The 27,718-nt window shown below is 45.3% G+C and overlaps 1 protein-coding gene across 2 annotated transcripts; it reads left to right on the top strand.

The window, feature by feature from the left end:
* DEXI (Dexi homolog) lies at positions 1-26,278 on the top strand. 2 transcript variants are annotated; one of them, XM_029576851.1, is made up of 3 exons: positions 1-121; positions 775-1,629; positions 25,633-26,278. In XM_029576851.1, the coding sequence occupies exon 2, from the start codon at positions 817-819 to the stop codon at positions 1,084-1,086; it is 270 nt and encodes an 89-aa protein (XP_029432711.1). In that variant the 5' UTR covers positions 1-121; positions 775-816; the 3' UTR covers positions 1,087-1,629; positions 25,633-26,278. The 2 variants fall into 2 exon arrangements, 1 of the variants encoding a protein (XP_029432711.1); XR_003852638.1 differs by lacking the exon at positions 1-121 and adding an exon at positions 4,989-5,590 and having other exon boundaries at positions 1,083-1,629.
* Positions 26,279-27,718: the final 1,440 nt, after the last annotated feature.

Raw genomic sequence — 27,718 nt, forward strand, 5'->3', positions numbered from 1 at the left:
GCATAGGAAAGGTTGGCAGACTGGGGCTGCTGGTGTCCGGCGTCTGTGAGAAACGTAGGGGGAAACCATTTTCCTGCTGCAGTCTCGTGCAGGGGAGCGGTGCACGACATGAACCACCCTGGTGAGTGCTCTTGCTGGCGCGCGGTCAAGAGAAACGAGTCGGCAGTAGCTCCGGAAAGGCATCTGCCTGTCATCCCTGCGTCAGCCAATAAGGGGAAGGGGGCGTGCTCGGCCGGACACCGTGCGCGAGCTAGACGGAAGCGGTGGCTGCCCGGGGGGAAAGGTTTCGCAGAGCCCCAGCGGCCGACGTAGGGGTAGCGCAGCCAATCGTGCGTGGGGAAGCGAGACGATTCCTCATCCTCCCCAGTCCTTGCGGCTACTGTCCGACGCGACCGAGGCTTGCACACCCCCCCCCCCCCCCCCTTCAGCCATGAGCCAGATTGATCCCCGGAGCAAACTTTAGCCAGGTGGGGAGGGCACGGCCACGGAGTCCAGGGCTATGCCGCCGGAGGCCGTGCACGCTGGCACTAAATCCGAGACGGGAACCTTCGGGCACGGGTTCTGCTTCGGTTCCTGCCCCGAGTCCCTCCGCCTGATGAGTTTCCCCTGGAACTAGCCTTCTGCGAGCCGACTTGCTCTAACTGATGCGGCGGCGGCGGACGTTGCTTTCCCCTCTGCATCGGCGCCGATTTCTTGCCAGGGGCTTGTTGAAGGGCGTTTATTGATCGCATTTTTTTTTTCCCTCCTGTTTGTTTGTTTTTTTCTTGCTGGAAGTTGATCCGTGCCTGCAGCGCACCAGCGACCTTGCACAGCTGCATGCCCGCCGCGGTCTATGCACATTTGGATTCCGTGGAATCGGCGTTAAATGAGCTGCCGTATATGTTTTACGTGGGATTGTTTTTTGTGAATGTGCTGATTCTGTACTATGCCTTCCTGATGGAGTACATCGTCCTCAATGTGGGGATAGTGTTCCTGCCCGAAGACATGGACCAGGCTTTGGTGGATCTGGGCGTGCTGTCAGATCCCGGTTCGGTCCTGTACGATACGGACAGCGAGCTGGATGTGTTCGACGGCTACTTGGAATAAAACAGCAATTGAACGGGAAGGGGGAATCCGGTTCTTTAGCAGCCATGGCGGACCGCGGACCATGCCACTGTGGGACGCTTGTCTCCTCCGATTTTGCCGAGCTAAGCAGGTTTTGTACAAAATGGCCCCTGCGCCAAAGTAACGTGGTGCGCTTTCTGGTAAGCTGCCTCCTCCGACCTGAGGTTTCGGAGGTCAGAGATCCCTGGTCAGTGTTGAAAGACGGGCCTGGCATCCTAAACCTGCAGTGGGGCTGGAGGCTTCGCGTTTGCCGCCCAGCACAGCCGGCACATTGATACTGACAGTAAGTCCCACTCACTTAACTGCGGCAAGCAACCTGCTAGTGGTGCCCAGCTCGCCTGCCTCGTTTAATCTCAGTGTATAACGTGTTGGGCATGAAATCAATAAGACCTGACGTTTAGCCCGCGATGAAGCTGCATCTTCCCGTGATGGTGGTGGATGGGTTCTAGTCCCTTATGTGTTAAATCAAAGGCATGCATGCATTTCTCTTTAAAATTCGGAGATCTGAATGCTAGATCTTGCCAGGTAAGTCTAGGCTTTTGAAAACTGCATTCCTAACGCCCGACTGCTAGGAATAGCTAGCTGTCTCTAAACTGCATTTAATGTAGCAGATTCCAAACTTCTCCGATCAGGCTCCGCTTTGAGAAACGATACACATCCACGGGACCTAGTATTGAATGAAAAATGTAAATCGAAGCAGGCGGCCTCTTTTAGCTTTTAATGATAGACATGTACAAATAACGTACAAGTGCTACCTTGTTTTGTACATTTGATGCTTGTTAAATGACAGCAGTGCATGGCCTTAGGTTTGGATATTCTGAACATGACATGGAACTGAAGTGACAAAAAGTGACTGCTACCGGTAGCAGAAGATGTTCCTCAAAGTCTTGATCCCAGCTCTCAGTGGAAGTGTGGTCTTGAGGGCCACACTTCCATGAGAACATAAGGGACAGATGCAGTAAGATAAGGCGGGTAATACCCTTCACCAGTAATTTTACTGAGGATAAGTGCCACACAAGCCTCAGATTTAGTTATTTTTACATTTAAACACAGTATCATTCTTTACATTCAGCGGATGTTATTTGCTTTTGGCTTTTTCAATAGGGGATCCTGGAGGCAGCAGAAGCAAATCTTCCCTTCAGTGCAGCACGAATTTTCCGGTGGCCCCAGAGGGCAGCCAACAATTCTGGCATGTGGCCTTATTGACGGTTTCCCTAAAACACTTAACTTTAGTCTGGTGCTTACAAAAAAAAAAAAAAATCAACTAGTGGTCCCATTTGAGAAATACTGAAGCCCGTGATAGCTGGAGGTCCGGAGGCTGACCCAGTGGGTATAGACAATACATAGAAGTGTGACACAGTTTTCTACAGAAGGTTGATGATGAGAAGCTGTGGCAAAGCACCAGTCCCACATCATTACTCAGATTCAGTGATATGATTTTTTTTTTCTCTCTGGCTAAATAATTTTTTCACAGTAAATAAATAATTTTCAAAATAACCGAGGATTCATTTTAAATGTAGTAGTGAGCACGCTCCTCTGATTTTCACAATAGAAAATCACACCTTTCCATTTACATTATGGAATATGAGCTCTTATTGATTAAATATAACATAGGAATGTTCCAAATACACTGAGCCAAAACAGGTTAGAATATGGCCTCCCCTTCTTATAGTGAAAGCCACATTGTGATTGGCAGTTGTCATACTCACTTTGTAGTGACCAGATTAAAAAAAAAAAAAACAAAAATGCAGTAGTTTCACAGATTTTAAAGCCACATAATTATTTTTAATGTTTGCAAAAGTGGATGGGGCTTGAGCATTTTGCTTGGCGCAGAAAGCTTTACAGCTGCACAGTTCCAGCTTGCTTATAACTAGTTGCCGTCCCGGATCCATCCAGAATGAGGGGGAGGAAGGCATTTGTTCAGCGAAATAACAACCAAACCGACCACAGTTTTGTCACAAAACTTGTAACAGGCAACTTAAGAGAAAGGTCATTTTATTTTCAGCATGCATATTTGTTTCACATTCTTTTCACTGTTGTTAAGCCTTTGGCATCCGTAGGGCTTCTGGCTTTAGGATATTTTCATAGTGTACAAAATGCCTTTCAGCAACAAGGGGGCAATGCTTACATTGCCTCTATTAAACCCAGAGCCATCTTCAGCTATTTCATGAGGGTTAGGCTGTTTTGTTTTGCTTTTTTTTTGGCTCACGCTCCACACCCATATTTTGATGAGTTGTTGAAATTCAAAATCCCTGCAAGCTGAAAAAAAAAAATGGCCTACCTCTCTGTGTGATAAATGGTTTCTGAAATAAAGTCACCTAACGTAATTTACATCCCTGGAAGACCATCAAAACCAGAGAAGTGATCATGTAAAAGATTATTTTGTTGTCCATGATTTTGGACTTGTAGTCAGTGTAGCAGCACATTCCAGTACAGGGCCCTTATAAACTTCTTTTTTTTTTTTTAGTTGAAATACAAGACCTGAAATCTCATGTGACAATAACTTTCTTGAGATTAGGCAATGTACTGATACTTTAATACAGTTCAATTGTATGTATTTAAACATATATTTAATGATGATGTGGTTAGCCATTTACACTCAATCCTGTATTCCATTTTTGCACTGAGTGTAAATACCTTTCATCAGTAATCCACATTTTTCTCTACCAATGAATATTTCATATAACTTCTAAAATGAAACATTTTAGAAGCGGAATAAACAACTGCCGTTTGCATATCTATAAATAAACATGCAGCTTCTCAGAGGCTGAAGACGCTCGGCCGGATCCGCAGAAGATCTGCAGACGTATCTGCATGACCGTACACCTTCTGCCACATTATTCCCTACTAAAACAACCCGGGTCGACCTTTGTACCTGGGCACTTCATCGCCTCTTGGCTATTTGAGACACGCAACCTTCAGCCTTGATTTCACCATGCACCCGAGCTGTGTGTGTCAGAAGTGCCTGCCAGGTAGTGATACTTTTTTTTTTGTTAGGAGCTACCATAAGAATTAGCCAAACACGTAGCCTTACATGGCACTGCTGGTGGCCTGGCCACAGTCAAAATTAAACACAAGATGATAAGTCAGTTAAACAAAAATGAAAACAAGCTATCTTCAGCATCTGCACACAGGAATGGGCAAATATTTTAGTAGCACTTCAGTGACAAAGCATTTCACAATGTAAAAACATGGTTGTGTGCAAAAGGTAAGGTTCTGATTACATTTGATACAAAACCATAATTACAGGATCATAGGTTAACGAAGTGAAAAACCAGTTACGGATGAATGATTGATGGCTGTCAACACATTTTTTTGAGCAAGGAAATACCTACAGTACCTGAATGTAATCTGCTTTGAAGTGCTGACAAAAAGTGCGAAATGCAGAATAAATGAATAAAAATAAATCTGAGGGAAATTCAGTCCTAAAATGCACAGAGGGCCATTTTCAAAGCCCTTCAGGTGGGTAAATAGAAATTTTAGCCAGGTGAACATTGCCCTGCCTCGGTGTTTCATAGGAGGCGTTGTTTGGGTGGGATCAGAAATTGGGGGATTGGTGTTTTCCAAACTACACGTGCCACGTAAACACTTCTAGGGACTTTTCAATGGGAGTGACGCCTGTGGGTAAAAATACCCAGGACTTTGCAGCGAAGCAGTCGGTTTGCATATTAGCCCCATAGAGAGATCCCCTGTGTGGTACGGATGTGCCCTTTATAAGTGCTATAGTCTGTGAAGCACAGTGCTGCTGTGTATCTTACTCTGTAAAACCTGAAGGATTTTCTAGAAAAAGATCATTGATAGTGAAACATTAAAGGGGGGAGTATTAGCAATGGCAGAGGTGCTGCTGCTTTTATGTACTCTTTTTTTATATTTTTTTTTTGTAGGACTGAGATGCAGATCTTATTGAGTGGATATGCTCTGTTAACATGGGAAATGACGGCAGATTAGAACTAAATTGGTCCATCCAGTCTGCCCAGTGAAAGTTTCCAAGGAGCTTTTTTTGACACACACCCCCCCCCCCCCCCCAAGAAAGGGATTGTAAGATTCATCTGCCTGGAATCATTTTGTCCCCTGCGCTGCCCAAGTGATGACATCGACTCGCTGAGCTGCAGTTAAGCTAAGCTTCAGCTGGCGGAAAGCGGGCCCATCCTTTTTCCAAGGGCCTGCCCCCGTCAGCCCAGCGAAGACCACAGGCGTCCTAATGTTCTGTGGCCGGCGACCATTTGCTGGCCAAGATAAAAATGAACTGGGCCCATTCAAGTTTCCAATGGGCACATCGCTAAAAACGGCCAGCACAGAGGATTTAAGGGCAGTCTCGGCCAGGAGGAAACAGGATTGAAGGGACATGGAGGCCAGAAGCACTTCTGGCCCCTCTATAAATGATGTTAGACATATTATTACGGCAGCGTGAGGAAGCTTGCATTACCCAGGACCGGATTAAAGGGGAAGCAGTTGGAGAAGTTGCTCACTGCAATGTACTAAAATGGTAATTAACATTTTATTTCTATAAAGGCTTTTAAATTTGTGGTGTGTGTGTTGGGTTGTTGTTTTTTTTATATTTTTTTTTTCAGGTAGGGGTTGCTTTTTAAAATTGCTCCACAGCCCCCTATCACCTTATTCAGTGCCTCAACTACACCTATTCTGTAACTCGGTAAATACTGTGAAAGGAGTAGAATACCAAGTATAATGTTTTCTAGGTAACCGCAAAATGAGCAAATTGAAAAGAAATAAGCAAGTCTTCGATATTGCTTTAGAGTCCGGAGTAGTTCCAGAGGGACTGGAAAAGGGTGAATGTGGTTCCTGTTCATAACAGTGGAGGTGAGGAGGAGGCTGGGAACCACGGGCCAGTTAGTCTGACCTCTGTGCTGAGCAAACGAATGGAATCGCCGCTAAAATGGAAGATGGTGCAGTTTCTGGAATTCAGTGGCTTGCAAGATCCGAGGCAGCATGGGTTTACCAGAAGTAGATCTTGTCAGATGAATCTGATCAATTTCTTTGATTGGGTGACCAGAGAGCTGGATCAAGGGAGAGCGCTAGACGTAGTGTACTTGGATTTTAGTAAGACCTTTGACAATTCTGCACAGAAGACTTGTAAATAAATTGTGCACCCTTGGTTTGGATCCTAGAGTGACAGATTGGGTTAGAAAGTGGCTGAGTGGGAGGCGACAGAGGGTAGTGGCAAATGGAGTTTACTCTGAGGAGGAGGGCACTACTAGCTGTGTGTCTAAGGGATTTGGTCCTTGGACCAGTTCTTTTCAACATTTTCGAGAGCAACTTAGCGGAAGGACTGTCGGGAAAGGTTTGTCGTTTTGCCATGATACCAAAATCTGCAACAGGGTGGATAATCCAGGAAGATGTGGAAAACCATGATGAGGGATCTAGCAAAGCTTGAGGAATGCTCTAGGATCCGGCGGCTAAGATTTAGTGCTAACAAATGCAGCGTAATTCATTTAGGCTGCAAAAACCCAAGAGAAGAGGTACAGTAATGGAGGTGAAATTCTTCTAAGCATGAAAGAAGAGCGGGATTTGGGGGTGACTGGCTACCTTAAGATTATCAGATACAAACAAGTAAATAAAGCCAGAAAGATGCTTGGCTGCATAGGGAGAGGAATGGTCAGCAGACAAAGGGAGCTGATAGTGCCCCTGTATAGGTCCCTGGTGAGACCTCAGTTGGAATACTGTGTACAATTCTGGAGACCGCACCTTCAAAAGGATATAAACAGGATGGAGTCTATCCAGAGAGTGGCTACTAAAATGGTCAGTGGTCTTCATTCTAAAGTATATGGGGATAGACTTACAGATCTAAACATGTATAGCTTAGAGGAAAGGCAAGAGAGAGGAGATACAAAAGAGACATTCAAATATCTGAAAGGTGGCAGGTCTCTTTCAACAGACAGGAGGCTCTAGGACCAGGGAGTGATGGGATGATGGAGAAAAGGGGTAGACTCAGGAGCAATCTTAGGAAATATTTCTTTACATGGCTGCATGGAACGGCCGCCCCGTGAAGGTGGTGGGGTCAAAAATGGTATCTAAATACAGGGGATCTCTGAGGGAGTGATGGGAATTGTAAAGTTAGGTGGCTGGGCAGACTAGACAGGCTGTACGGGCTTTTTCTGCCGTGATGTTTCTGTCTTTCAAGCAGTGAATTGCAAGACATTTATTTCTGCTAGTAGGATGATCTGATTTCTCGGGGGTTTTGTGTATGAGACTTTTAATGTTTTATTTTTTGAGTTTGGAATTGGGCGTATGTCCAGTAATGCCTATACAATGTAAAAGGAGAGGATTGATGCAGAGTATCCCTTCCCACCTCTCTCTCTCGCACCCCTTACACATAGGGCACACCGGGCAAAAGATCTGTCATGCCCCACAATTCATGAACTCCCTTCCTCTCTCATTCCGTTCTCTCTCCCCCTCCGGCCCATTCTTCTCATTCTCCCCCATCTCCCTCCCTCCTATCGGCTATTCTCTCTGTACCTTCCCTCCCAGTACTCTCCCACCTCCTGGACATAATATACAAATTCTGGAGTCGCCTCTGTGGAAGAGCACGAGGTCTCCACTGTCAGGCACTCGTGTTGTCTCTAAACAATAAAGCACACATTCCAGACATATACAGCAAAGCAGCACTAACTCCCAGGACTCAAAGAGCAGAGATACCACCTATGAAATGCCCCCCTCAGATCGCCTATACAATATCAGTCCTCTTTCCCTCTGTCTTCCACCAGTGCTCTTCAGTCTCCACCCTCTCTCCTTTCCCTTCCCCCCCCCCCCCCCCCCCCCCCCCCCCCCCCCCCCACCACCGCTGTCCCTTTATTCTGGATCCTTTCCCACCCCCTTCCATAGTGTCTACCTCTCCCTGTCCCCCTACCTCCACTCTATGTAGGTCTCCCTCCCCACCACCACCCCAGGTATGCTTCCCCTCTCCCTGCTCCCACCACTCCATGAATAGTCTTCCTCTCCCCACTCCCTATTACCCTACGTGATATAGGTCTCCCAGTACCTTTGATCTCACACACCCTCCCCTCTTCAGCTGTATTCCCAGCTTTTTTGGGCCCCTTCAGCTGGCAGGGGGATTAGTGCTTGACAGTATTATCAGCTTCCTCTGCCACTTGGGGGGATCAGTCTCCCGGTTTGAGCTACGAGATCCCATAATCTCATGGCTCATACCCTGGCCCAGTATGGCAGAGGAAGCCGACGTGCTGTTAAGCCCTGATCCTCATGCCAGCTGCACGCACGCAAGGCATAACTAACCCACCAGACTTTGGGGGAGGCTTAGCGTCTTCAGGCCTCACCTTATACCGGGCGCCGGTGATTACCGTGGCTGCCTGGTATATACTGGCTGACCAGCCCAACCGGTAATGCTGCCGGTGCCCAAGACGCCCTCGTCTTACGGCACCCTGGGCAACTGCCCTGCTTGCTCTGCTCTACCAAAAGGCCAGCCCCTTCACCCCAGTGAAAGTCCGGCCTGATCAGATTTAGCTGAACATTTCAGTTTGTCATGCGTTCCCTTAGGAGCCTTGACGGGGTTCACAGATGCATTGGATGGGTGTGACAATGGAGCTATTTATAAAGCAGTCACTTCTGAAGTGATATTGCAGATGGTTAATTACGCGTCGTCACGCCAAGGAAGCACAGATCCACCCAACCATTCCTGTTTCATTGAAAAGAAATTCAGTGCTTGCTTGAAAAGAGCTGGTGCCCCGCAGCTGATTTAAAAAAAACAAAAAAACAACCAAAGATCCCTACTTTGTGTTTTATTAGAGAATTCCTGCCACTGGTTTGTTCCTGGTTGGTTGTGTGCACATCCCTACCCCAAAACAGAACAGCTGGAGTCCTGCTGGGCTTCTGAGAAGAAAAAAAACCAACCTTTCATTTGGTCTTCAGTAACTCCTGCAGCAATAGAAGATTCGCGTATAGTAGAGGCTCCATCGGATTGTATAGGGAAGGCATTTGCTACCAGCAGAAACCCCTGAGTTGCCAAAATTATCTCATTAAATTCATTAGCCCTGCGCTGTCATAACATTACAACGGAGAATGTGGAGTGATTTACTAACGAGGGGGAGCTTGGGATTTTTTTTTCCTATCGAAGCAGGAGCTTCCATAGTTGCTACGTCCTGACTTACCGTTCAGTGTAATCACGTTTTAAATGAGCCCCCGTACCACCAGGAGTGAGATACCAGGGGGCTCATGGGCAACGTCTTAGCCCAGGCGGTAAGGGCCGAACTCTGGCACTGAAATCACATTTACAAAACAGCGCTGCAGCTTTTGGTGCTGAAAATACTAAGCGACGGCTCGTAGCGCTGCAGGAAAAGGCGCATCAAATGGGGTGAGAATTGCAGGGTGGGGGCGGCACGTTTCCCTGGTTACAGCATCCCGCGCACCTGCCTAGGCTGTTCTTGTGCTCCACGCTTACCGCTGCTGAAAATCGGGGGGCAAATTTGGTGGCATTGTTTTTAACAATTTCTTTATTGTGGGGAAAAAATGTTTTCCCCTTCCTCCCACAGGATTTGTTTTGCACCGCAACCCACAAAACGGTCCGCGCCGGGGAGGGCTTGCAGGTTTTGCAGCTGGATCAGGCTGCAAAGTAGGAGACCGCGCTGTTCCCACCGGTGCAGTTCCGCGACTGCACCCGGAAGTCGGTGTGTCCGATGTTGTAAACGAGCGCCCTGCCCTCTCGCCGTCGGTCACACGATCTCTGCCAACAAATATGTTTTTAAACAAGCACAGTGCCACTGCAGTAGTTGCAAAGATCAACTTTTAGGACAAAGGGCACATCTTTTTTTTTTTTTTATTAAATTCATATTCCTTAGCATTCCTCCTTCTTACAAAGTGGACAGATCTCGTTGCCTCATGCAGACGTGACCTGATGCCAGCCAACATTGGCAGCCCGGTCTCCCTTCTAAAGGTTCCCTCTCGCCAGCTGCTGGCTTTGTGGTCACTGCAGAGCCCTGGTTAGCAGTGGCAGTTTTGTCTTTATGGCTCCGTACGGCCATGAATATAATACCCATCCTGTGGTTTGGAACCTAAATGCGGCTCTGGTATTTGCCATAAATGTTTCGGAACAGAATAAAAGAGGTGAACTTTGAAGAAGATGAATGTCCTGCCCTGGCTTAGTTAACTGCCTCGTACGCTTCCAGACCAACAAGAGGTTGAATTTAATTGCACTGGTCCAGGGGTGGCCAACTCCAGTCCTCAAGAGCCGCAAACAGGCCTGGTTTTCAGGATATCCACCGCCGCCATTGTACGCACATTTCTCTCCTGCATCCTCATTATGGAGATCCTGAAAACCTGGCCTGTTTCTGGCTCTTGAGGACCAGGCGGTTGTTGGCCACCCCTGCACTAGTCCCCCTTCATAACTAGTGACCTGGGATGTGGCCATTTGGTCATAAAGGGTTTATTGTGGTGCGGCCATTTCACTGCTATAACAAGTACTGTGCAGGAGTTACCCTGGAGGCAAGCAAAACATGTTTCCCTCAGATTTGTCTGAGAGTGGTCTGTAAATTTGATCATTTTAATAAAATCTGAGGCGGTGACACGCTAGGGCAGGGGGTCCTAGGGGCACACCTGGCCAGTCGGGTTTTCAGGATATCCACAATGATTAAGTATGAGATAGATTTGCATACAACCAAAGCAGAGCCTGCAAATCTATCTCATGCATATTCATTGTAGATATCCTGAAAACACACACATGATATAAGAATGGCCAGGCTAGGTCAGACCAGTGGTCCAGCCAGCCCGCCCAGCATCCTGTCTCCAAGAGTGGCTCTAGAGCACAGGTGGCAAACTCTGGTCCTCAAGGGCCACAAACAGGCCAGGTTTTCAAGATATCCACAATGAATATGCATGAGAGAGATCTGCATGCTCTGCCTCCAATATTTGCAAATCTATCTCAAGCATATTCATTGTGGTTATCCTGAAAACCTGGCCTGTTTGTGGCTCTCGAGGACTGGAGTTCGCCACCCCTGCTCTGGAGTCGCCAGATGAAAACCAAGAGTTCACTGAAGTGTTCCCTGTAGATCGTGGTCTCCACCCAGTCTCTAAAATATATGTTTATATCCTTGTCTTCCAGGAATGCATCCAGACTCGTCTTGAACTCTGCTCTGCTGCTTGCTGTGGCTGCTTCTGGCAGTAGCAGATCCCTCAGTGTTAACTACCCACCCACTAAAGAAATTCTTTCTTGTGTTTGCCTTGAAACTGCTCGCATACAGGTTCATTGGATGCCCCCTGGTCTTACTATTTCTGGACAGCAAAAACAACCACTTGCTTGTGGTTTGTTCTTTTCCATTCTTGATCTTGTAGACCCCCCCTATCATGCCCCCCCCCCCCACCATCATTTTTGTAAGCTAGAAAGCTCTAAGCCTTTCTTCATATGCATAGAATGTAAAAAAAAAAAAAAAAAGTGGTCTGAACAGGGTCTGCCCGGTGAGAGGCCTGGGTCCTGCTAGCAAGGCCACAGGATGACTTGAGGCGGCCTCAGACCAGCATGAGCCTGAAAAGGGCTTAGGCTGTAAGGTGGAAATGGGCTCTGAACTGGCATGCTGGAGCAGCAGCCTAGCATTGGACCTGGACAGGACTGACAGTGAGTGAGGGTCTGTTTGAGCTTAATTCAGTTTTGTAAATAAAGCCGTGTCCTGTGTGCATTCAAGTGTAAAGGAGATTGCCCTAACTTGATAGTATGAGAGAGTATGCAGTGATATCATCCTTAGATTTGTCGTTGAAACCCTTCCAGATTGGTTTGTTTCTGGCCGCTGCTGGACCACTGTGCCAGTGGTTTCAGCGTGTGGTCCACAGTAATTCCAAGATCCCTCGGTTGACAACAGCTTTTCCCCAGAGTGGACCCCAGCAAACGTGTACTGGTAGTTTGGATTTTTTTCCGACAACACGCAATCACTTTGCACTTCTTTTTCTTAAATTCTGTTTATTTGCCATTGGGATGCCCGCGCTCTCCTGAAGTTTTACCTAATCAGTTTGTGCTTTAACTATCCTGAGAATCACCCGCTCAAGCCCACTCCCTGCCTTCTTTCTTTTATCAGTTACTGATCTATTGACGTACTTCACCCCATGCCATATTTATCTCTCATTTGCTATTTTGTCAAATACTTTAACGTCCAAATACACAATGTCGACCTGCTCACCAGCATCCATGTGTCTAGTTTCAAAGAATTCTTATAGGTTGGTGAGACATGACTTGCCTTCCTGACTATTCCTAATTCTACCATTTCCTGCTACGTGCTTAGTGATTTTGTTCTTGATAATGGTCTCCACCATCTTAACTGGTATTGCTATGGGGCTTATAATTGTGGGCTCTTCCCTCTCCCCCAGAATCCTTCATAAAAATTTGGCGTTACATTCGCCACCTTCCAGTCCTCTGGTACAGCCGCAGTTTTTAGGTCGGTGTAAATGTGGCTGCAGTTTCTGGTTTTGGTTCTTTTAGAACTCTGGGGTGGATTCCACCCAGCCCTGGGCACTTGTTACTGTTTAGTTTATAGTTTATTTCGGTTTTATATACAGTTACATCAGTCAAAATAGACCATCACAACGGTGTACATTTCACATACAATCTATTAAAATACAATAAGTACAATTTGTATTAAAAACTATTAAATCTAACAATAAAATATACCTATAACCTTAAAATTAACATATGTATAATTCCTAAAACATTAATGTACTAAAATTAACTAAATGCAATTCATAAAACAAATTCTAAAATTAGCTGAATATCAAAACAGTAAAAATGTAGCTAGATCTTAACTTCTCGTGCTTCTGCGTAAGCGTATGTAAAAAGCCATGTCTTTAGGTCTACTTAAAATTTTTTTATGTCTACTTGTAATCTTAGGTCAGCCGGCAATGTTTAGCCTATCTAATTGTTATCAGTTCATCCCACTCCACCAGGACATCTTTTAGCACTTCCGAGGCATCATCCCTAAAAGAAGGCCTTTGGTTTGGGAATCAGGCCATCCTCCTCCCTGGTGAAGATGGAGGCAGAGAAATCATTCAGCTTACTTGCTACGGCTTTTATCGTCTTTGGTAGCTCCCTTATCCTTTTCTTCCCTTTTTGGGTTGAGCCAGATGAGCCTCAGCTCAACTTCTAAATCCGCTGTTTTTAAGATTGTCTCATGCCTCATGCAGACCTTGAACCCTTGTGTTGGATCCCTTTAGTTTCTTTCTAACCGGCTTCCTCATTCTTTCATAATAACCCCTTCTTGAAAGTGAGGGAAACTGCTGCAGTTTTGCCCTGGAGTTTTATTTCCAATATGTACGGTATATCAAATTCAGTCATGTAATGGTCACCGTTGCCCAGCATTTCCACCGCTTACTCCCTGCACAAGTTCCTGCATTCTGCTGAGGGCCAGGTCTCAAGTAGACCAATTGCTCCAAAAAACAGTCATTTATAGTATCTAGAGATTTCACCTCTCTTGAAAAACTAAAGAAGACAGTCGTCCAATCAGTGGTAGGGAAAATAAAGTCTCCCTGTTATTATTGTGTCCCACAGTTTACTGACTTGCTTAATCTTGGCATCCATTCCCTCCATGTGGTCTGGAGGATAGTATTGTACCCCCGCTACTAAACGTCTCCGATTCACTCTTGGAATTTCTATCCATAGCAATTCAAGACTTTGGCCTGTATCCTTGTAAAGTTTAATGTTACTTGACTGAATGCCACTCCTGACATATTGCTACCCCCAGGTCAAGCCTTCCTGTGACATCTGTATGACTTGTACCTTGGTATTAGGTTTCTGTGATGTCTATATTCTCACTTCTCTTACACTCCAGTTCACCAAATTGGTTATTCAGAATTCTCACATTAGTAGAGAGTCTTCTGCATGTCCCTGTTTTTCATGCTCATACCCTATCAGCTTGTACGTAATTTCTTCTTCAGGCAGCCCAGAATTGTTCCTGGCAGCTAGTATTTGCCTCTGATTCAGGGAAACCTGTTTTTGGTGGATCCGTAACACCTGTGGGCACAAGACTTCAAACCATGCTCTCCCTCACAATTTAGTTAAAAGCTACTTCATTTGATATTTTTAGAGTTAGAAGCCTGTTTCTGTCCTAGTTAAGGTGAAGGCCATCATTATGGAATTGGCTCCCCTTCCCGCAGAATGTTCCCCAGTTGCTTATTAATCTAAATCCCTCCATTCTGCGCCAGTGTTTCATCATCGCATTGAGACTCCAGCTCTGCCTGTCACCGTGGGTCCACGCATGGAACAGGTGACATTTTGGAAAATGCTGATCTTGAGGTTCCGGATTTCATCTTCCTTCCTGAGAGCGTAAATTTGTCTTCCAGACCCTCTCTGCTCTCCTTCCCTATTTTATTGGTACCAACGTGTACCACGGCAGCATACACACTTCCTAAAAGTCTGTAAGTGTGTCGTGATAGATCTGCTATCCTCGCACCAGGCAGGCAAGTCACTATGTGGTCTTCATAACCACCAGCCACCCAACTATCTATTTTCCTACAAACAGACTTGCCAGTGACCACTACGGTCTTAGCCTGGCCCTCCTGAGATGCTCCCACAAGAAACTTATTTATACAGCTGGTCCTTTCCTGCTGTGCAAAGTGGATGCTTTCTTGCCCCTCCCTGGCTGCACTAAGGCTGCCAGCATGCAGGTGAGACTTTGCTTCATTGTTCCTATAGGCGTCATTGATATTCCTCTCCACCTCCCTAAGCTCCTCCTGCACTCTAACTCTGGCTTCTAGGAACTGTGCTCATTCCATGCAGAGCTACAAGTTCTTTGCACCTGGGGCACGCATAACACGTGAGTTCTCCCCAACTGGGAGATAAATTAATCAGGTCGTACTCGATGCAAAAGACTGGATAGCCCCCATCTTGCTGCTGGACTCTGTCTTGATCATGTATTTATAGGGAAGCTATTGTAGGCCAAGTGATTTAGAAAGATTTGGTTATATTTAATTTAATTAAGTTTTGTGGCATTAACCTTTTAATCTAATTACTACATTAAGCCTGATTAATGATGTGTTCAACCTCTCTCCTGGGAGGCAATCTATAGATGGAAAAAAGTCTCTAGAATGGATGGGCTGTACCACTTGGGCTCTCTTACCCTCAGGAGCTTGGCTTTGGAATCACCAGCAGTTCCCAGCAAATCACCTGTATGGTGTTTATGCAGTTCCCCAAAAAAGTGACTTTTGCTTGTCTCTAGAAAGTTCCCAGGAAAAAAAAAAAAAGCACCTGAAATTTTACATGCATTCTTGGTTCTCACCCAGTGGAAGTCCCACCAGTGCTTCTGGCCGATTCACCGGTCGTCGCTGCGATCCTTAGGGCCAAGGTCGTGACCTCTGAGAGATTCTGTAGGACCTGACGCAGCATGCTCTCTAGCCAAAGGACCTTTCCAGCCACCAGCATTGCCTGCCCCAGCAGGACCCCCCCCCCCCCCCCCCCCAACAGAGCTGAGCAGTCCTTAACCTGCCTCGTGCTTGTTATGTGCAAGCCCACGCACAGAATCTTCATTTTTATCTCACGGGTGGGGCATTGGTGCATTGCACGCTGAGCCATTGCCCCACTGCTTGCTGGGCCCAGGGCAGGATGCCCTAGTTGCCTCCTTTTTTCTGCAGGCCTGCTAAAGCATATTGTAGTAGTACTATCTGATTAACAAGTTCTGCCTTATGAAAGGTATCTTGCTTGAAAGGCACCTTTTGCAAGGAAAATAAGATTCCCAGTGAAAATCACTTCCTTCCTAATATATAAAGCCCATTTAGCAAGTATTTTCCAACCTGCAGAAAAGATGCAAGATGTGACCATTCCAATGCTTCGTAAGGTTATTTCTCATTGTGAAGGTTGGAAACGTAAGAGCAGAAATTCTAGTGGATAGCCACTAACAGCATGGGACGGCAGCGTATGTTTGCTGTCACTGAAACCTGTCCTACGAAGGCTGCTGATTTATCTTCCGCCTCCTCTCCTCCTGTGAACTACAGCTCCTGACTGAATTATCCCCTGTATGGATCTGTCTTAATCAAGAAGATCGCTGAATAGGAAACTTAAAGGCCAAAGGGCAAGCAAAAAAAAAAAAAAATAATAATAATGCAGAAACGGTAGGCAGCAAGGCAGCTTGCTCATCGAATCGCGGCCTAGCGAATCGTTTGTCCCAGGCTGTTACTTACTGCAAGCAGGAAGCTCTCTACCCAGAGGGTGGGGGTGGCTAACCCAGCAGTTTTCTGGTGCTCCTTTGGACTTACAGTGCAATTAGAACCAGGGCTGGGATTTGGTGCCAGGAGCCTTCATAACTTTCCAGGAATTTCCCCCCCCCCCCCCCCTATTTTATGTCTCCCTCCTCATCCCCACCCCCCAGCTTACTAAATCTGGTCATTACAGCAATAGTCATGGGCCGGGGGGGGGGGGGGGGGCGGCATGCACTAGAGCTCTTGCCAGGATCCTGCAGCCATGAGCCCTGAGTCTGGCCACAGCGCTTCCCACCCCATCCCGGTGGCCATGAATGCTGCCTTTCTAGCATCTCCAGTCCCAGCTGATCCGGGGAGTAGAAGGCTTGACTCTGATCAAACTGAGAACCAAGGCATTTACCAGACAGAACGGCAACTGCCTAATCTTTTGGGCTCAGAAGAGCAGCAGGGACTGACTCACTAGCTGGATGGTAGCGCTGCGGCGGAGGGTCCCTGGTTCAGTTCCCAGATGGGGCCTTCTGAGCAGTGGGAGCCTAAGTCCGCATGAATTTGAAAGTAATCTGCATAGGAAAGGCAGGTCAAATCTCTGGCTTTACATAAATGTTGAAAAGCATTAACGCCCATTTTAGCACCCAGGAATATGAACTCCAGCCGCCCATCGTCACCCTTGAGGAAGGAGGAGAGCCAGCTAGTACTGTGGCCTCGCCACGTAGACCCTGAATCCGTTCTAACAAGATTGCACGGTCCACGTTGCCCAAAGGACCACAGTACGATCTTTGCTCCCATACAATCTACAGAAGAACCCACTCATAGTGAAAAAAGAAACCAATCCAAAAATGTAATTTCACCCTTAAATGCAATGCAAAGAAATTGAAAGTACTTTATTGGGTGGACTTTCTAAGAAAGGTACTAAATGTTGCACCATATAAATGGTTTGTTATGTCTTACTCATAAGACAAATCCCTACTTTGTATTGTGGACCTCATAAACAAGGGCACTGAGACTGCAGCATATAAATGATGTCTCTTATACTTTGAATAAGTGCCTACTTTATAAAAAGCTACCGGTGTGTGTCATGCTCATTCCCCCTGTTGGAGCTTCAAGATAAGTTGCTTTATTATTTAGCATTTTTAATTGCAGTATAAAATAATTCATAAAAATATTCTTGGGACCTGGACTTCTATCAGATTGGGTTTTCCTTTGGGCCAGTGATTATAAATATAAAGTAGGCACTCATTCAGAGTATAAGACACAAGACACCGTTTATATTCTGCAATCTCAGTGCCTTTGTTTATGAGATCCACAATACAAAGTAGGGATTTGTCTTTTGTGTAGGATGCAATCTACAGCAGAGATCAGGTAAAGCCAGAAGGGCAGATTACCACTATTTAGCCAGCAAAAAATCATACTGTCCATAATCAAGAATTTTCCCCTCTTCCAGAACAGATCTAATAGAGGGGGCCTACTGCTCACTCCATGAGAACTGCACCTTCCCCCATAGGCTGTGAGCATTGCTTCTAAGACCTGGACTTGAGCATTAAACCAGGTCTTTCACAAGGCATGACACTGCACAGCATTGGCACTCGGTGACCAGGCCAGCCCCATGCTGAAGAGTTTTCTTTTGCAAATGTACATTTTTTTCCCACTTCCTTAGTCACTGTCTCATTATTTGGCATATGTGCATTTTGATTCAGTTCAGACCACCGAACATACTGGACTTTGTCATGTCATTGCCTGATGTCTACCTATATGTCTGTAGCACAACCAGTTTACAGAGGGATGCAGATGGGGAACCTTGAGGTTTCTCGTAGGCATAGCTGTAGCTTGTCAGCTCAAACCATTATTTCAGTAGCCAATGATGGCCTGGGCAGTCAAAGACCAGATTTTACCTTACATGTCCTTCAGTGTCAAATAAAGAGTTGTGATACTCAGAAACATCCACCCTAGGAATTCAATAATTTTCCTCAGTATGGAAAAGTAGCAATACAGAAAGCAACCTACAAAAAAAAAGTTTATCAACATTATTAGTGTTTCAGATTTTGACTTCATTCGTTCATTCTGTTTTTGATGTAGTTTAAAAAATGAGTTTGCATGGTCTGTATTAATCTTTCTGTATATATATCTCAAGCTTTTTATTTAAAAGCTTATTTTTGTGGTAGTTCCTCAATTTTGTCCTGTATTTATAGGAGTATACCTTTTGTCTGGTTTATTTTTCTTTTTAAATCATAGTTTGATTGCAAACACAAGCCAATATCATTGAGAATTAATAGTTTTTATTAGCGCTGGAGACAAAGCAACAAGCCATATTGCAGCTGAGTTCTGCTATTTCCAGTAACCTCATTTTCCAGATAGGTTTTCCAATCTTTGTACTGGTTCCGAGTTTTCTGCCATAGTTTGACTACATTTTGCCAGCTGTACATTTGTAATCTGTTGCCTCCAGGCACCAAAAGGTTAAAATACAGTCACAGCTATGCAGGATCCCGGACAGAGAGCAAGTCAGCACAGACATTAAGTAAAAAAAAATACTACCACTTTATTGCAAAATTCATAATCATGGTGGAAGACAACACAGAAACTAGAAATGAATGCAAAGACCTGTGTGCTTTGCCAAAAGCCATAGAAGATGAGACTTGAGGACCTAAATATGTAAACCCTACAGCAGTGGTTCCCAACCTGGGGTCTGTGAGACCATCCCAGGGGGGTCCTCCAGAAGGGATGCGAGAAAGCGAGGGCTGCTGCAACCTGGGACTAGCTGAGCTGCTGCCAGTGGCCAGAAATGTGAGAGTGGGACCTATTAGGAACCCCAAAACGTCACTCCACATTGCAGGGACAGAGGGGGGGTCATTCACACCCATGAGAAGCCTCAAACCGCATTGCCATGATTAGCAAGGGGGGGGGAGGGACCGATTTGTAAACCCCATTGCTACTTGTGCCCAGCGTGTTTCCTGGGGGGTCCTCCTCTTCTCTCCCCTGATAGACTTATAATCCATTCCCACTCCCCTTAATCGGGTCACTCATAGATTCCCATCCCCCTCCTTATCCTCCATTCCTGCCTCATTCCCTTTTCCTGTCTTTCCCCTCATTCTGTCAACCCCAGCCCCATTTCCTCCTTTTAGCCATTCTGCTCGCTTTGTGGGTGCAGCTCTCTTCTCCTCTCTGGCAGGCCAGCGGCAGAGCCGGTGGCAGTAGTGGGGGGAATGTTTGTCACCGGTGTGATAATTCAGCTTCTCTCATATATGCAGCAGAGGCTGAATGAAAGGTTCTGACAGCCACAGTCAGCCCCTCTCTTCTCCACATCCGTATGAAGTGCAGCAACTCCCCCCCCCCCCCCCCCCCCAGCCTAGAACGTGTTCCCTAAGGGAGCTGTGTGAGAGATCTGCCTTCCTGCTGGTTACTCGCCCACATGATCTCTCCAGCCAATCTGCCAAATGCAATCTTTTTTTTTTTTGTCAGTTTTTGAAATTTGTATCCCCAAAGTATAATTTAAGATTTGACATTTTGGGGTTTTATGAAAATCCACAGATTAAAAAAAAAAAAAAAAAAAATCAGGTCCAGGCCTTTTAGATTTTTGGATGTACGGATGTGCAGTTCGCCTTCTGACTTGCTGCATCCTTGTAAACGGAGCTGCATCCCGATGATAAAATTCTGGTCCAGAGGCGCCAGATTTTATATGCCGCCCTTGATTATAATAGGGTCCTGCATATTACTCATGTTTCCCTTCTTAAAAAAATAATAAAAGAAAAACCAAAATAGAACTTCCAGATAATTAGCTGAGCACGAGTTAAAGGGAAAGGTACAGACTGTGTCAGTGTGTGGTAGATTAACAAAGGGAGCTCTAGCCAGGGGAATTTTTGATAAGCTGCCACTGGTTTCCTCCCGCAGGATTTGGCATTAAAGCCCTACAGCAAGATTCTGATAAGCTAGTTTAAGCAACTAATTGATTTTAGTTATGTTTTATGGCTAATGAACCCTGAAACCTAGGGAGTTTAAGCTATGAATACCTAATTTGCTTCTTTATCTGTGTTTGAGGGTTTCTGCAATTATACTCCTACCTTACTTAAATCAGTGTGCACTTTAAGATCCCTCCAGGGGTCTGGCTATGGATAGAGGGCCTGGTCCATTGGAGGGAGGGAGTGGGGAAAAGAGAGGGCTTAGTAAATCAGTTCCTATTACGCAGGTGCTGTACTCTTCCAAATGGCACTTGCAAACTCCAAAGCAAATTGCTAAAAAAAAAACCCCATACCAGTCCTTGGCAGCAGCCCAGTTCCTAGCAGGGCACTGCTAACTAACGTCACTTTTTTCAAGAGCAGGAGAGAGAGAGGAAAAAAAAAAATAAAGGCCTATTGCTACCCAAGGGCACTTCTGTGCTGAGCAGAGGAATTGCAGCTCTGCAGGCCATCACTGTCGAGCTTCCAGGACTCTACTATACAGAGCACAGGTTCCCAAAACTAGGGGTCAGGATCTACTTTTCACCGGGAGACTTACAGGTAATTAAGAGCATCGTGGCGTATTCAAACAAGAACAAAAACAGGGAAACAAGACTCCATTTTGTAATCTTTAAAAAACAAAACCATACATAAATCACATCTACAGCATGATGGTGGCTGAAATCACATTTTTTTTCCCTTTAGTCTCGTGTTTTCTGTTTTGCAGCGAGCCCTGGGATTTTGGTGCTGCTGAAGAATAGGTCTGAAATGGGGAAGGTGGCGCAGATCTTGTTCTGTCGATTACTGCAGAGCAAAGAACTGGGTGGCACTCCAGGAAAGAGTAAGACTGGGTGAAGGATTTACGCTTTAAATTAGTTTATATGCCATCAAAACCTCCCAAGAAAAATAAAAAAACGTAGAAATAACAGCAGAAAAGGACCAAATGCTCCACCCAGTCTGCCCAGCAAGCTTATGCCAGTATCTGCTGCACTGTGCAGGTTACCCCCATACTTAGTTTCCCAGACTGTCAAAGTCAGGGCCCTCAGATGCTGTTTGAATCCAGTTTCCCTTTTCTCACTGCTGTTGAAGCAGAGAGCAATGATGGAGTTGCTTATTGGGTAAGGGTAGCAACTGCCACACCAGCAGGTTACCCCCATGCACACTTTTCATTATTTCCATCCTCGAGCCTTTAAAGATCTACAGTGTTTATTTATCTCATGCCCCTTTGAATTCCTTCACTGTTTTTGTCTTCACCACCTGCTCCTGAAGGGCATTCCAGGCATTCACCACCCTCTCTGTGAAGAAATATTTCCTGACATTGGTTCTGAGTCGTCCTCCCTGGAGTTTTAATTCATGACATCTAGTTCTATTGAATTCTTTCCAACGGAAAAGGTATATGATTGTGTATCATTAAAACCTTTCAGGTATCTGAAGGTCTGTATCATATCTCCCCTGCACCTCCTTTCTTCCAGAGTGTACATATTCAGATCTTTTAGTCTCTCCTCATAATTCTTCCAGTGCTCCTCACCATCTTGGTTGTGCTTCTTTGGACCGCCTCTCTCCTGTCTTTATCCTTTTTGAGATACGGGCACCAGTACTGAACACAGTACTCCAGGTGAGGCCTCACCAAGGACCTGTTCAAGGGCATTATCACCTTTTTTTTTCTTACTGGTGGTTATTCCTTTCTCAATGCAGCTCTTCTGGCTTTAGCTGTCACCTTGTCACGTCGCTTCGCCGCCTTCAGATCATCAGACGCTATCACACTATGGTCCCTCTCCCAGTCCGTGCGCATTAGTCTTTCACCGCCCATCACATACAGCTCTTTCAGATTGCCGCATGCCAGATGCACGACTCTGCACTTCTTGGCATTGAATCCCATCTGCCAATTCTTCAACCATTTTTCAAGCTTTCTTAAATCACTTTTCATTCTCTCTACGCCTTCAGGCATGTCCACTTTGTTGCAGATCTTAGTATCATCCGCAAATAGACAGACTACCTTCTATTCCTTCCACTAGGTTGCTCACAAAGATATTGAACAGAAGCGGTCCCAAAACCAATCACTGTGGCACTCTACTTAACACCGTTCTTTCTTCAGAGTAGGTTACATTTACCATTATACGCTGACTCCTGTCAGTCAACCAGTTTGCAATGAGCGCTACTACCTTGGCACCCATTCCCAAGCTTCTCATTTTGTTCACATGTCTCCTATGTGGGACCGTCTCAAAAGCTTTACTAAAATTCAAGTAAATCACAACGAGTGCTCTTCCCTGATCCAATTCTCTAGTCACCCAATCAAAAAACTCAATCAGATTTGTCTTGACAGGACCTTCCCCTAGTGAATCCATGCTGCCTCGGGTCGAACAACCCTCCAGATTTTAGATAGTTAAGTATCCTTTCCTTCAGCAGAGTATTCATTCATTTTCCCACCACTGAGTTGAGACTAACCGGCCTGTAGTTTCAAGTCTCCTCTCTGCTCCCACTCTTGTGAAGCGGGACCACCACCACTCTTCTCCAATCTTGCGGCACAGCTCCTGTTTCCAGGGATCTATTGAACAGATCCTTCAGCGAACCTGCCAGCACATCTCTGAGCTCCCTCAGAATCCTGGGATATACCTCATCCGGTATATCCCAGTTTTCCTAGATCTTTCCGTTTTCCTAGATCTTTCTATACATTCTCTTCTGGAAATAGTTTCGTCTACTCCATCCCTATCCACAGTTTTGTCAACTAGCAACAGTCCTTCTCCAGGGTCTTCTTTAGTGAACATCAAGCTGAAGTATTTATTTAATATTTTGGCAATTTTTTGTCTTTCTCCACACATTGATCTTTGTCACCTTTCAATTTCACTATTCTACTTCAGACATTTCTCCTTTCTCTGATATATCTTAAAAATGTTTTGTCACCTCGCTTTACCTCTTTGGCAGTCCTTTCTTCCGCCTGACTTTTTGCTTTCTTGATTTCTTTGTCTACCTCAGTTTCACCAGATATTCTTCCCTGTGTTCCTCTTTTTGGGATCCTTTATATTTCTTGAATGCTATTCTTTTGCCTTTATTTTATCAGCCACTTCTTTTGAGAACCAGAGCGGTTTCTTATTTCTCTACTTTTCTAACATATAGATTTGTTGCCTCATTTAATTCGGCCCATTGATGTTCCACCTCTCTCATTTTCTCCCAGCCTTCTAGTTCTACCTCCAGGTATGTCCCCATTTCGACAAAGTTCAGATTTTTTAATTCAAAACTCGGATCTTCGTGCGACCTATTTGTGATATCAAACCATACCATTTGATGATCACTGGTGCTCAGGTGGGCACCCACCTGGACATTGAGACATTATCCCCCTTAGTGAGCACAAGGAAGAGTACAACTCCCTCCCTCGTGGGTTCCATTACCATTTGTTTGAACAGAGCCCCGCCCCTTGCAGGGCATCCACTATCTCTCTACTTCTTGAAGATTCCACAGAAGGGATTTTCCAGTCTAAATTTGGCAGATTAAAATCTCCAATAATCAACAGTTCTCCCTTCTTTCCCACCTTTTGGATGCCTTCAACCAGATCTCTGTGTAGTTCTTCCATTTGAGTCAGAGGCCTGTAAATCACGCCAGTAAAAATGGATGCACCACAATCTTTTTTTCAGGACGGCCCATAATGTTTCATCTCTAACCCACATTCATTGGATATTGTTTTTGACATAAAGAGCTACTCCTCCCCATTTTCTGTCCTCTCTGTCCTGCCTTAACGAGTTATAGCCTGGTATGACCGTATCCCAATCATGAGAATCCGTGAACCATGTCTCCGTAATAGCAACAATATCCAAGTCCGCCTCCACCATTATGACCTGCAGGTCAGAGATTTTATTCCCCAAACTACGAGCATTTGTAGTCATAGCTTTCCAATTTTTCTCCTTTGATTTATAGCAATTCCTAGGCACTTTTCTGCTTTTTTGAGCTGATTGATTTTATTTTCTCCTCCTACTTCCGGTATTGCTTGGGGGTGACGCCAATTTCTTTGGCCACCTCCTGCCACTCTCACCCTCTAGTTTAAATGCCTGATAATGTTATGATCTGAATTTCTCACTTAGCATCCTCTTTCCTGCTACAAATGTAGGCCATCCTTTCCGTATAGCTTTTTTACTGTTCCAAACTTGACCCCAGCCTCAAATGTGTCCAAAACTACTTTCTGTACACCAGGTTTTGAGCCAGGAATTGAAATTATCTATATGGCATATCTTTTCATTTCCCTTTCTATGAACAGGTAATACTTGCGAAAAGGCAATAGTCTTTGCAGTGTGTCTTACCTTTCCTGGATTTTGAAAATCTTTCTGTACTTCATGGATACCATTTCTATTGAGGTCATTCATCCCCAGATGGATGATAACATTGATATCAAAGTTCCTACTTTCGTCTTCAATGATTTTGACTATCTGGTTTGCATTTCTACTTGCTGAGGATGCTGGAGTGCATTTAACTGTTGTCACCATCAAAATGTGCTCCCAAATTGGTTCCTCTGATGACTGAGTCTTAGAGCAGAAGCAGCTTTCTTTTATGACATTTGATACTGTTGAAGGGCTTCTGTGTGTATTGGGTGACTTCTCTTTTAGAAATCATTTCAAAATGTATTGCTGAGGTTTCTTCATTCTCCAACACAGAAAAAACATTATGTAGGGGTAACAGTGGGGACAGTAGCTGCCTCTCACAGGAAGACCTGCAGACAATGGCTAATTCCTGCAGGTGTCAGCATTGGCCAAACACCTAAGAACGTTTTAAAGCTTGGCCTTCCTCTCCAGAGTACTTGCTCTGGGCTTTGTTGAAGAGCAGATCTGTTGCATAGCCAGCACCAAGCGTGGAGGTAGGTACCCTAGAAGTACTTCTTGAACCAAGCCCAGTGGGGCTTAGGGGTAGCAACTAAAGCATGGGATCGGTCCATTCCAGCTCACCCCGGGTCAACCAAAACAACCTGGTTCATTCCTGGTCTTGCCCCACTAGGTGCATGGAGATGTAGTTTCGTCCCCCTCCCCCCCCCCCTTGATTTCTCAAAGAGAGTGTGAATTACAACAGCATGCACACAACGGGGCAAAATCGGGATTGGATCAGTCTGGTCGGTTGACCTGGGGTGAGGTGGCAACTCTACCGTGGAAACTCTGCCTTAATGACATCACTCACCTTCCCCCCCCCCCCCCCCCCCCCCCCGCTTCCTCCAAAGAAAGCTCTGCTACAGAATTGTTTTACTTGATGTGAAGAGGCAGGCCTCGCAGCCCACGTTTAAATGTCTGCTAAACAAACAGCTCACCTTCAGCAGCCTCATTTGCTCGGACTTTTCAAAAAGTACAAGGTAGTTGCTCTAAAGGAGGCCAGCAACTTTTGCCTCTGTTTTTTTCATGGATGGCAGCCTCTTTAATGTTTTCTAAAATTCACCCTCCCAACCCCCAAGGACTTTATCGTACCTCTTGTAAATGCCCTGTTTTCTTGTTCCTAGATTCGCCCCCGATCAGAACCGCCGAACCACCTTGAGGGGAAAAAAAGAGAAATCCAGTTGGAGGCTCGTGCGCCAAGAGGACCGAACAGCGCGAAACATCTGCGCGGGAAAGAACTTTTCCAGGGTTGACGTCGGACTGGCGCCGTGATCCACAGCACTTTTATAACCCCCTCCCCTGGATCCAGAGGCATCGCCGAGCAAGATCGCCCAGGGAGCCCTTTGAGAAGCCAGCACCATCACTTTTCCAACTAATCATCTTACAAAGCGGTTGCTTCCATCAATATACATTAAATTCGCCAGAAGAGGACCTTCTTTCGTTGCGGTTTCTGAAGTGTAGAATATATACAACATTGCTGATTGCTAACTTAAAAGAACCAAGTTCTCTTTTTGAAACCTGAGCTGCCGTTTTAGTATGGCGCAAAGTTGCCTGTTCTTTATTGTAAGCTTGTGTTATTCTCACCTGGAAGTTGACCATTAACAGAGAAATCTATGAACGTGCACCAGGAAACTGGATTTGGTTTATATCAAAGCTCAGTTATTTTAGGAGTGGGGTGAGGAATTTGAATGCTGGTTCTTGTATTAAACCCATGAAAAGCAATACAGTGAAAGTGATCTCTTTTCAATTAAAAAAAAATATTGAAAGTAACATGTTTATTCCAGGTTTTTATTTGTGCTACTTTGGAAGGGCAAACCCAAATATTTGTGTTCAGTGTTGAAAATAAACAGGTGTGAGCTTTAGTTTTCAACTCTTGCACTCTCAATCCAGGGCCAGATTTAGGCGGAGCCAACACAGGCAGATGCCTAGGGCGCCAGACTCTGAAGGCACCCACGACCTGGAGCTCCACCTGCTGCCCTGTGATCTCCCAGCACGGAATCCTCCCACCCCCAGTCCTCTGCCTAGGGGAAGCCATAATCTTAAATCCACCCCGTCCCACTGAAAGCGTGGTTCATGCAGAGGGATTCCTATGGTACATGGAAACGCCCACCTAGGTTTCACAGCAGCGCTCGTATTTTCTCCTGTGATTTCCAGGCCAGGCACGCTCTAACTGAGAACAGCACATCATTATTGCTGCTTTTTCATCAAGAAACATTTTCTTCTCTTCCATCAAAGGATGTAGAAGTCATGCAGGTGCAACCACAAGTTTATTTAAAAGTATTTATTAACCACCCCTACAATGATTTTCAGATGGATGCCCATTTTCAAATAGTTGGGCAGACAGACTTAACAATTTCAACAGCTCCATGGCCAAGCTGGAGCTAAGATGCCACAGCTGTCACCTGGCCACGGTATTTGGAAACAGAGTAGGACAGCACAGAAGATCCATTTAGTTTGCCCACCTTGCTTCCTTTTACACATTGATTTGTTATAGATCCCGGGTGATCTCTGGCTTTCGCAAACTCCTTTTGCTACTATGGATCCTCTGGTCTTCTTTCATGCTTTTGGGAATTTCATCACTGTGTTTAACTCCAGCACCTGCCTTGGGAGGCTGCTCCACGCATTCACTCGCCTTTCTCCAAAGAAATGTTTTCAATATTGCTCCTAAGTGTGCCCCCTTTGAGCTTTGCTATGATCGTTTGTTTTTTTTTCTAGACCTTCCTGTCCACTAAAAAATGTGCTTATGCATTTATAACTTTGAGTTATTTGAATATCTTTATCCTGCCCCTACCCCTCATCTCTCTCCTCATTTCTTGGGTGCCTATCATCTATACTTTAAAAGTCCATTTTACGATAAATCCAGTAAACCCTCTTGTATGGATCTATGCTGAAAGTTTGGCAAAGGCCGTGGTGATTGCAATGTCCTGACCAGACTGTGATTGGCCATTTTCTGCCTGGTATGTCTGCACATTAACAGACCTTACTGCTTAAAATGTCCAAAAGGGAGTAAAGTTATCCAGGACACCAAACAAACAAAAAAAAACCCAAAACAATAAAAGCTGCAGAGGGTAGTCAGTGAATCCAAGGAATGTCAGGCACTCTAAAACTAAAGAGCAAATGCAAATATATTCCAAACAGCAACACTTTGGATCCAAGAAGATGAATCTTTCAATACCTTGCTAAGCTCTGCTGTTGGGAAAACACAGTATT

This window comes from Rhinatrema bivittatum, chromosome 14 (genome assembly GCF_901001135.1).
Source record: "Rhinatrema bivittatum chromosome 14, aRhiBiv1.1, whole genome shotgun sequence".
NCBI classification, from domain to species: domain Eukaryota; kingdom Metazoa; phylum Chordata; class Amphibia; order Gymnophiona; family Rhinatrematidae; genus Rhinatrema; species Rhinatrema bivittatum.

What these genes read in the sequence shown, in the direction of transcription:
- DEXI (XM_029576851.1), top strand. Translation starts at nt 817, where the DNA reads ATGCCCGCCGCGGTCTATGCACATTTGGATTCCGTGGAATCGGCGTTA.